The 11104-nt window shown below is 39.2% G+C and overlaps 1 protein-coding gene across 2 annotated transcripts; it reads right to left on the bottom strand.

The window, feature by feature from the left end:
* On the bottom strand, positions 1-8588 carry BTF3 (basic transcription factor 3). 2 transcript variants are annotated; one of them, XM_002815643.3, is made up of 6 exons: positions 6712-8588; positions 6309-6377; positions 2891-3004; positions 2380-2581; positions 1101-1157; positions 1-304 (listed from the first exon to the last, which is right to left on the bottom strand). In XM_002815643.3, exons 1-6 carry the CDS (start codon positions 6841-6843, stop codon positions 258-260), a joined length of 621 nt encoding a protein of 206 aa, XP_002815689.1. In that variant the 5' UTR covers positions 6844-8588; the 3' UTR covers positions 1-257. The 2 variants fall into 2 exon arrangements, with proteins under 2 accessions (XP_002815689.1, XP_009239078.1); XM_009240803.2 differs by having other exon boundaries at positions 6953-8588.
* Positions 8589-11104: the final 2516 nt, after the last annotated feature.

Here is an 11104-nt window from a genome sequence, read left to right as displayed (position 1 = left end):
TACTAGGCAAAGAACTTTATTAACTTTTGTTTCAAACTTGATTCCCAGGCTTCTTCGGCTTAATTAGCTGCAAAGAATGAATTGTGTATAAGCAAAAACTGAAAAGAGCTGCAGTGTCCAAGGGGCTTGGGCTTAAAAATATTAGAGATCTAGATTTTATCAGATCCATAAACAAAAATTTCTTAAAAAGCAGTCATAATATAAAATAGCAGCTCCCAGTAACTTCTTCAAGTTTTATCTTCAGAAGTTGACTCAATTCAGTTTGCCTCATTCTTGGAAGCCTCATCAAAATTCTCCACAAGATCTAGGAAAAGGAAAAGAGTAGAAATTCTTTAAAAAGCCAAATCTACAAATAATTATCAGATCTTAAAAGGGGATGAGGGAAAGACATTCATTTGCCAATGATGATAAATACTGTGTCATAGCCCCAAGAACAAGAATGCAAAAAAAAAAAAAAAAGTGAGAAAAATGCCCCTCCTTCCCATCTCATACATTGGTCAATATAATATGGTGGAGCAGAACCAAAGAATACAATAACACATAATGTTAAAATTTTCCTGGATTCCTAAGGATACCTGTCTATGCAAAGTGGGAATATTTATGAGTCTAGTGACTCTCCTGCCAATAAATATTTTAGAAGAACGTAAATTTATCCAATAACAGATAAGAGACAAAAATGTCTCATGATTCCCAAAGGAGTTATGCTGCTACAGATTTTAGAATGCATATATATATATATATCCCAAGATACCTGAACAACTCCACACCTTCTTGTAAATTCATGAATTTCAAAGTAGGGAGCAAGGGTCATTAGTGCTCTGCAGATAATAGTTATATTTAGGGTACTATATATATACTTATTTATTCAATATTTAAGGTTAGATACCTGCACATCCTTGGGATCCCGAACAGAAACAAGCCAAGTCAAGTCTATAAACATAATTCTCAATTACCTAATACTGCATTATTTTTCTCATTCTAAGCTAGCTCTATGTCCATCTTAACTTACCACCCCTCTTCCCTGGGTAGTTTTTCCTACAAAGATTTCTTATTCTCCCTTGCTAAGATTCTCTAGGTTAACCACAAGTAAACGTTCCTACCTGGAACTTCATCATCATCATCCTCTCCAGTAGCAAGTGGTGCTTTTCCATCCACAGCTATGAAAGGAAAATGTAAACATTATTTGTCTAGGTTTTTAATAAATATTCACCAAAAAAAAAAAAAAGAACAGATGAAATGCCAAGTGTTGTTACAACTTATTTCCATGATAAGGGACATTTGGGATTTTAACTACGATACTATCAAGAACATGATATTCTAATGTCTACAAATGGGTTAAAATACTAGGAACAGCCAACAAACAAAATTCCATACCCATCCTTTCAATCCCTCTGGGCCGCCATAGGCCCTGAGATAGTATAAGGGCAGTAGGGAGCTCTTAGAGTGCAGGTAATACCCACATACGAAATCATGGTAAGATTTATTTTGGGAGACAAATGAAGATGCCATTTTCTCAACTACTCTGTGTGTGGCATAAGGGTGATGCTCAACAACCACTTACTGAAATGAAAAAAATTAAAGTAAAAAAATTAAAGAGTCTGTAAGTGGTAAGCATCCACTCTCCTTTATCACACAAGAATATGAACGTACACAGGAGAGTTATGTACTAGGCCCATACAGGCATCAGTGGGATACTTCAAAAGCCTACTTCAGCTATGAAAGCCCTGACAGTTTAGAACCTGCAACTCAACGTGACAATAAAAATGAAAATTGAGGCAGACTGAGTCAACACCTAGAAAAACATGGGTAACTAAAGAGCCATATATAAGCCTCTGACTTCCTCCTGCATTCCCATTCTTCAAAATTTTAAGCAAAAGGCAGAAAACAGCATAACACTGCCACATCCTCAGATGTATATTCAGCTACACTATTTTCTGCCCTGAATAAAATCCCTATCACACTGTAATTAAAAATGCCAGATACTGGCAGGCCATTTTTAAAAGACTACTGGTAATACCAACTATATAGATGAAATTGAAGTAATTTCACAATTTACACTAATTTATTTTTCAATTCCAAACTTACAAGTAGTTATTGGCAAAGCACCAAATTAACATTTTCATCCTTTCTAGTTAATAATCGGATCCAAATCAAGTAAGTAGAAAACATTCCACAAAATCAAGTTTAACAATCATAGCACGCTACATCAATTACTGCAAACTTGAGCAAGGACACTTACTTAAAATCAGTTAGAAATCTGTTATTTTTAAAGCTTGCATTTCCAAACTTAAAAATACTCATATCCATTCTGAGCCCTGAGATCAGAAATCAGCTGCTAAATGAGTAATTCCCTGGTAAAACCATTACTAGGAAACTCACATTGTTTGGGCAGAGCTTCGGCCAGTCTCCTTAAACTAGTCAGACTATCCGCACCAAGCTGGTTTAAGATGCTGGGTAGCATTTCTGTCAGCTGCTTCGTCTCAGCATGGCCTGTAATGGTGAAAGTGTTCGCTGCCAGAGATGCCTGAACTTTAGGGTTGTTAAAGTGGATCACTGTTCCTTGGTTTGTAAACATATTCACCTATTAAGAAAAGAAAAATTTAAATTAGCAATGCTGACCAGTCTCTTTAAAAACAAATGTTTTATTAAGTCTGGCTAACTAGTATTTCACTGTGAAGCACAGGTGAAATTTTGCCTGGAATGGAATATGCATTCTAATAGCATTCAGACTTAATGAGCTCCCTGATAATTATTAATTTATGGTAGAAACACGTCTTAGGGACTTTGAAGTCCCTAAGTTAAAAAAAAAAAAAAAAACTCATTTAATGCATTAACGTTAACTTTTCCCAGCCAAATCTCGTTTTTTAAAGAAACAAAATTTGATACTTGCCTCTTCAATACCAGAGATATTGTTTACCCCTAACTTCTTTAAGGAGAACTGAAGTTTTTTGTCATCTGCTGTGGCTGTTCTATGAACCACCTTCTTCTTTCTGCGAGCAGTTCCCTAAAGTCAGGGAGAAGAGGAAAGAAAACAGCACATTTATACTACAACAGATATTTTTCAAATGGGAATAGTTTCCAATTCATTTCTGACCTTTGGATCTGTATAAGATCCAAATGTATCCAAATGTATAAGAACATTACCATAATCATAAACTTATGCAGTGAGCAGGCAGGCTAAGGCAAAGATAGAAGCAAAAAATGGGAAAGGAAAAGAATGATCTTTTCAAAGTTGTACTTTTTACATTTGCTCTAAAAGTGATCAGAGGTAGCATGTGTCAATCTAAATTAAGCATTTGAAAGAACTCCACATCCAGAATTATTAACCTCTTCTGTTTTTGTTTTTTGTTTTGTTTTTTTTTTTGAGACAGGGTCTCACTCGTCATCCAGGCTGGAGTGGCGCAATCTTGGCTCACTGCAACCTCCGCCTCCCAGATTCAAGTGATTCTCCTGCCTCAGCCTCCCGAGTAGCTGGGATTACAGGCACCACCATGCCTGGTTAATTTTTGTATTTTTAGTAGAGATGGGGTTTCACCATGTTGGCCAGGCTAGTCTCGAACTGCTGGCCTCAAGTGCTCCGCCCGCCTCGGCCTCCCAAAGTGTTGGGACTACAAGCGTGAGCCACCTCGCCTGACCCCTTTTCTGTTTTTATATTAAATAAAAATCAACATCCAAATTAATATTTACAGGCAAGACAGTGTATGCAACAATCAAATGAATCTGTATATAGACTTCTATAGCACTCGAGAGTAAAGTCTGAAGCCCTTACCTTAACCTACAAGAGCCCTACACAAACTGTCCTGCCCTTAATATGCCACTCCTGACTGCATCTGCTACCATCCCTCTTCTTTAGCCAAATAAACCTTGGCTGTTCTTTGAACAGGCCAAGCAGGCTATGACCCAAGGGCCTTTGCACATGCTGTTCCTCTCTTTCCGGAACATCTACATGGCTCTTTCCCTCACTGCAGATCTCTACTCTTATGTCACCTGGTCAAAGTGGTCTTTCTCAACTACCCAAAGTAAAATAGCAATTTCCACACTCACCCATCAATTTCTTTCTATCCTGGTTTATTTCTCTTCATAACACTTATTACTATAAGAGATAAATACATTTTATCATCCATCTCCTCTCCCTAGAATGTAAGCTCCATAAGGACTTTTGTTTATTGCTATAAACCCAGTATCTACAACAGTATCTAGCTCACTGAAGGCACTCAAGGAAAGGCTATCACCCAACTAAACTACCTCACTGTCCCCCAACCTCCATCCCTATTCATCCTTTAAAATCTTATTCAAGTCATTACCTCCTGTGTGCCTTTCCTAAATTCTGCAACTACCCCCTTTCCCTATGCCAAATCATTCCCATCTCCAGATTTTGAAAATGCTTCTACTATTGTACTATGTATATTACACTGTGAAAACAGATTTTTTTTAAAAAAGACAATTATCCCCACTGCTAGGCTTAAAGCCCACCTAGGGACTTTAAACTTCTTAAAATTTTATATTCTCAGGATCCAACACAATAAGGGCTTAAATAAATCTTGTTATTTAACTTTAGAAAATATCTATAGCTACAAAAAAAAAAAAAAGTACTGGTTACTAACCTCTCCAAACTATTAAGAACAAAAATCACTTTGAAATGGTCATGTATGTATCTGGTTTCCAAAGAATCTTCTCTAAGAAATTCAAAGGAATTTCTAAGATTGTAAAGACAAACCCAGCATACCTTCTATACGTTTCATACACTTCACATATGTAGAGTTCAATTTTCACTTAAATAATTATTAATGCTCTGATTAGATATGAAAATAAAGGGCTTTTGTAACATTTACCTAAGAGTACCTAACACCTGCAATTTTCTCTAAAGCAAAATTAACTCACCTAATTTCACATCCCATAATAAGTACGTTTCTTAAACAGTGTAGAAATGTTTCCATATTCTGTGACTATAGAAATACTTCTTGTATTATTAGCTAAACGAGTATTAAGATGTTAGGACACAAAATTTAATCTTGTATCAGCTTTAAATATCCTAGCAAATCTCAAGATTTTCCTTTACCCTAAAGTGATGTCTCCCAAAGTTAAAGCCTAATGATAAGAGTAACAACAAAAAGACTGCACATAAGCACATTATTCAAATTACTCCTTCTGAAACTGTACTGAAAGTAAGAATGGTTAAAAACACCAATATAAGAGCAGCCAAACAGTGAGACACAAAAAATTTGAGTTTTGCTGGCACTTGAAGGCCACAGTCTGATAACAATTGATTAAAGAGGACAAGAAACATCTAATGTTGTTAAATGTGTGGGTGTGGATCTTGAAAACAGCTAAAGTTAGCAAAAATAAAAAGTAAAAAAAAATCAGGATAAATTCACCGCTGGCAAAGTTCAGTAATTTAACAAAGCTGTATATTATTTAAGTCTAAGTGCAACTTCTGGCTATCTCATAGCTAACTCTAAGTTAAACGCTTAAAGTTGGGAAAAACTAATAGGTAATAAACATGTACCATAGAAGCTTTACAAGTTTTACCAAGTAAAGACATGCTCTGTTTCAACAAGCTACCACACCTTGTTAAATACTAAGAATGTGCTAACAATACAAACTAGGTAGACCTCTGTCTACAGCGGATTTCTTATTAATTACAGGACAATCTAAAAATCAACTTCAAAAAAGAATCCCCTTGATGTGAATCAGTATCCACCAGGAAAAAACAATTAATCAAAAACTGATCATTTAAAAATCAGTCACTTTAATTCCCTCATTTTTATAGTAATACAAAGTCAGAACAGGAAAGATACCTACTTGGGTTATATTTTCAAATCTAATAGTCACTGCTCTTAAACTCCAAAATGTACCCGTATCTTCAAATACCCTTGAAATATGCAACTACCCTAAAGAATATTTAGTTCAGAAAGCAGTACAGAAAGGTCTCAATTTACAAGAGAGACAAACAAGCACTGACTTTATACAACTCAGGCCAAAACAAGTCAAGGGTATGATGTGCACAACGATCTAACTGAAATGACACATTTTCCTTACTAATTAAATTCGGAAACACTTTTGTTCTACTTATACTCTGTAACACTGAAAACAAACATATTTACACAAAGGCGATGTTTTTAGCTCGTCTCACTGATGTGTCTCCAACCCTCGTCTACCTTGCTCCTCGGGATTTGCTAGCTCCGTGAATTTCCCTCGACAGGCAAAGTTTGTCACCGATAATATAAGAAGCGCAAAAGGAATATGTTTTTTAAAATACCTAAACCTTAAAAAAAAAAAACCCACAAACCCGAACTATTAAAACTTACTTTCCCACCAATGCGCACTTGTGCCTGCAGTTTGGCGAGTTTTTCCTGGTTCATGATTGTTTCTTTCATCTAGAAAAAGAGGAAATCCTCAGCAAGGATAGGTTTAGCTCACTCTAGCATTCCATGCTCGTTATTTCCCAAGATATCAGCAAGAAAATAAACGTCCTACACAGGCCGAAACCTGGATCCCAAATCCACCCCGCAAAGCTCCAAATTTGGGTTTCCAGGGAGCCCAAAGAGCACCCGCCTCCCCACCACTCCCCCACAGCTCCCCGCTCTTGGCAGGCCCGCATCAAGGGCTCTACCCCACGCCTGGCCAGCACCCCCCACCCCTGGCCCTGGCCTGGCCTCGGCCTAGCCAGGGCCTGCCCGGCCCGGCCACTCTCCGCAAGCCTCGCGGTACCTGAGGCTCCTGTCCTCGGGTTCCGCCGCGAGGTGGAGGTTGAGACAGCGTCGCCTCGCCCCCAGGGCAGCCGCCCCTGGCTCGACCTCGCCCCCGAGAGTCAGCCTGAGCGGGTGCGCCTGTCCGTCGCATCGCCTTCCTCTCCTCCTCTGCCCTGTCCCTCCCTGTCTCGCTCCTTCAGGGAACTTCCCGCCCCCGCTCCCGTCCTCCTACCACGCCGCCGTCCAGAGCCTTTTTGTACCTTGTCGGAGCGAATAAGGGGCCGCGCGGGGGACTAGGGTTGGTGCTCAAGGGGTCTCGGGTGGACCAGCTGAGATTAGGCGCACACACGCGGGGACGCAAGATGGCAGCTAAAAGGAGGCCGGAAGTGACACAAGGCCACTTCCTCCAAGAGTCAGGAAACTGACTTCGCCGCGAACTCGGTTGCTCCCTGCGCATGTGCGACAGCGTTTGTGACGGTCCAGCGAGTCCCTTCTCTTCTCCTCCTGCTCCAGCGGCTGCCGGCTGCAGGCCGTACGAGAGACTCCCGGCTTGGGGCGACGCCCGTACCTCTGGGAGAGGCCACAAAGGGGTCGGAGAGCGCGGTCCTGTGCACAGTTAGGGTTAAGTCCGCTCACTTTCCATTGGGCCCTGATCCTGAAGTTCTGTACCCTCCGAAGAAAGGGCCTGTTCACGTTTCCTGGAGACGCTGGAGGTGCCCAGCTTGTGCTCACCACTCAAGCAGCTCTCCCCTTGCTGGAGGTGTAGGTTGGAGAATTGTAGAATTTCCCTCTCGGCCCGAATGAGCCATTACCAAAGCATTTTGTCAAAAATAGTGAAGTTAGTTTGGCCTTCCAAGGTTATGTGGTGTGGTAGATTGCGGGACCGAGGTTCAGAATTTCTGAGGGCTGTATCCCCGAGCCCCACGCCTCAGAATGCAACTCTATACGACGAAGGAACTGGGTAATCCGCATTTCAGCCAATTTAGCAGATGACTAACCACCTTAAAACGGTCCACACAATTATCTTGTTTATCAGGCAAAAAAATTGACTCCTAGGTACCGAATTGGCATAGATTTGACAATTGGCGATTCACGGTTAAGCAGACTTTATCTATCTTAATCCAATCAAAGGAGAATTTCTGCCTGCTGTGATCGGAGAGACAACGCGTGGATGTGAGTTAAACTTTGTTAAACCCGAGGACAAGCTTTAAGATAAAACGACTGATATTTAAAATGGCAATTTAAATAAAAATACTCTCTGATCAGCCTTTTTGTGGTCTTAACCATGAAATGTCTTTGCATATTCAAAAGTGAGTCCGAAATCTTAGAATGCAATGTATATAGCAAGAAAACTTGTGTAAGTGCAGACTCCTCTCCAGTTAAGATCAATGTTTAAACTTTTTGAATACTTTTTACATATAAGTTTGTTGAAACTGATGTCTCAAGAACATAACTGGTGAGGACAGCTGTATTGCCTTTTAGAATAATTGTTACAGTTATATTTACAAAAAAACAATGTTGCTTCAGTTAAATATGAGTGAAGTTTAGTACAGAAAAGGGTGTTTGTAGTTAGGCTTATCTGGGTCACCTTCCTAATGACAAAGGCCAAAATGGCAGTACCAACATTATGCTGTGCTCTGGAGATATTACAAAATATATAGAAAGACTCCCCCTTTTGGAAGAAATGTGTATCTTTGTCCAGGAACAGTTTTTTTTTTCTCCTCCATGTTATATTGGAGGCGTTTGAAACTTCCTAGTCACATGATGTTTTCTGAGCTTTTATAGAAACAAGATTCTATGTATGTAACCTGCCACCGGACTTTTTTTTCTTTTTCTTTTTCTTTTTCTTTGCCTTCCCTCTCCTCTGCCCTGACTCATCTTTTAATAAACCTGTTTTCAGGAAATATTGTGAGCTACTTTTATTTATTTATTTCTATTTTTTGAAACCAGGGATGCTGCTAATGTTATTTTTATAATTTTTTTAAAAAATGTAAAACTTTAAAAAAATTAAAAGAGATGGGGGTCTCACTTTGTTACTTAGGCTGGGCTCAAACTCCTGCGCTCAAAGGATCCTTCAGTCTCAGCCACTTGAGAAACTGAAACTACAGGTGTGCACCACTTTCCCTGGCTTATGACTTTTCAATTTTCCCCTTGTTCCTACTTTTCTCTCTTGTTCTTTCATGAATTTAAAGGTTTGCCGCGTGTTGAAAATATAAAAGATTCCTGAATAGTAAAAAAGAAAATTTTGGTTTTCTTTTTATGTTCTGTTTTGGTTTGGTTTTTGTGCTTTTCTATTTAGAGATGGAGGTCTTGCTATGTTGCCCAGGCTGGTCTCAAACTCCTGAGCTCAAGCCATCCTCCCACCTGGGCCTCCCAAAGTGCTGGGAGTACAGGCATGAGCCACCATACCTGGCCAAAATTTTGATTTTTGACTCCAGCTGCTTCTGCTTGTTTTATGAGTAGTCAGGAAATTCTGATTCTTCTAATAATTATATACTAGACTTTTCAAAAACACGGGATTTTTTTGTTTCAAAAAAAGTTATTACGTTGCAATCTTAGCTCAAGGATGCCAAAAGAGTAACTTGTGCTAATGTGGGAGCCATTTCCAGTATGCTCCCAATGTCTATGGCAAATGTGGGTAATTGGCTCCCACGCTTTCCTGCTGGGCTTCAAGGAGCCTAAGAATCATTTACTCAGCACTCAAGATGGTATCTGTCAACAGAGAAGGCAAGAAAGGTGAACTCTGTTTGCCCTCCTTGGTTTACAGTTTATAGCCTAATCAAAGTCCATGAATTGTTTTCATCTCTCGGCTGGACTTGAGTCAGCTTCAGCAAAAGTCAAAATATCCACTTTATATAATGCTTATTTCTTTCTTTCTTTTTTCTTCTTCTTTTTTTTTTTTTAATCTCACCCTGTTGCCCAGGCTGGAGTGCAGTGGTGCGATCTCAGCTCACTGCAACCTCCACCTCCCAGGTTCAAGCGATTCTCATGCCTCAGCCTCCTGAGTAGCTGGGATTACAGGTGCCCACCACCACACCCAGCTAATTTTTGTATTTTTTTATTAGAGTCGGGGTTTCGCCATGTTGGCCAGGCTGGTCTCAAACTCCTGACCTCAAGCGATCCGCCTGGGATTGCAGGCATGAGCCACCGTGCCTGGTCAACTCAATATTCTTAATAGGTAGTAGGGCTATTTCCCTTTTTCACTTTTGAGACTGACAGATTTGCAGATATTCTATATACATTTTAGGTTTTGTTTCATTTTGAAATTTTGTTTAGGATTGGTTGTATAGATCGATTTGGGAAACTTTTATATATTTTCTAATTGTATGCCTCTGCATTCACTTGTAGGAAATCTGGCTATTTTTAATATACAGGGATTTAATATAGGGAATTGGTGCTTTACAAAGTTTGAAGGACTGGAGGAGTGGGCTTTAGCCTGGGCTGTCAGAAGTGAGTCCTAAGATAATACAGATTTAGTATCCCTAATCCCAAAATTTTAAATCCCAAATGCTCCAAAATCCAGAGCTTTTTGAACACCAGCATCATGCTCCAAGGAAATGCTCATTGAGCATTTCAGATGACAGATTTTCATAGGGCTGCTCAACCAGTATGTACATAATGCAAATATTCAAAAAAAAATCCCAAGTCTGAAAAATTTCTGGTTCCAGCATTTCACATAACAGATACTCAACCTGCACTCCAGAACTGGGCTGTCATGGGACCTGCTGCAACTGTTTTCACCCATTAGGAGGATGGAGAATCAGGACCCTACAATTAGAATTATTGATGTTAAGTATGCACCATTGTAGCTACAATTCAGGAATCGAGAAGATAACTGTAGGAAGTACTACTCAACACCCACAAAGCTAATGACTGAGCTCTGGAAAGCTGCTGCAGAAAATATATCTCACGAGCATGCTTGCCAGCAAAAACAAAGCAGCAGGAAAAAGGCTTTAGCCTCACTTCCACTTTCTAAATCTTACTTAAGTGTACTTAGTTGGCAAAAATAATTCACTTCTAGGATGGTAACTGCAAGGAAATATGGGAAATATAGTTTTTAACTTTCCAAATTTATAGTACAAGGAGGCAAACTTGAAAGATATTGGAATTGATCTGAGTACCAATCTACCTTACCTACCCAAAATTTCACCTCCATGAACATAGTGCATCTATTTTTTTCAAATCTTTTATGTATTTTAGTAGCATTTTAAAAACCTTCTGAAGGTCATGTGCATTCTTTAATAGATGGATTCCTGGATGTTATAGTTTTTATTCTTAATCTCTTTCCTATTTTAGTCATTGCAAATGTCTTCTCCTGCTCTGTTAAATCCATCATACTCTTGTTAAACAGAAACATAAATTTTTGACCCCAAGTTGATCTAGTTGTCAATTTACAGAATATACAAAAGACA

Source organism: Pongo abelii, chromosome 4, assembly GCF_028885655.2.
Source record: "Pongo abelii isolate AG06213 chromosome 4, NHGRI_mPonAbe1-v2.0_pri, whole genome shotgun sequence".
NCBI lineage: Eukaryota > Metazoa > Chordata > Mammalia > Primates > Hominidae > Pongo > Pongo abelii.
The sequence above is the reverse complement of the archived record's forward strand: the minus strand, read 5'-3'. Positions and strand labels throughout refer to the sequence as shown.

Coding starts and splice junctions, on each gene's coding strand:
- BTF3 (XM_002815643.3), bottom strand. CDS start 6,843: ATGCGACGGACAGGCGCACCCGCTCAGGCTGACTCTCGGGGGCGAGGT. Junction 3,005..6,308: donor AAGTGCGCATTGGTGGGAAA/GTAAGTTTTAAT, acceptor CCCTGACTTTAG/GGAACTGCTCGCAGAAAGAA. Junction 305..1,100: donor TGATGATGATGAAGTTCCAG/GTAGGAACGTTT, acceptor TCCTTTTCCTAG/ATCTTGTGGAGAATTTTGAT.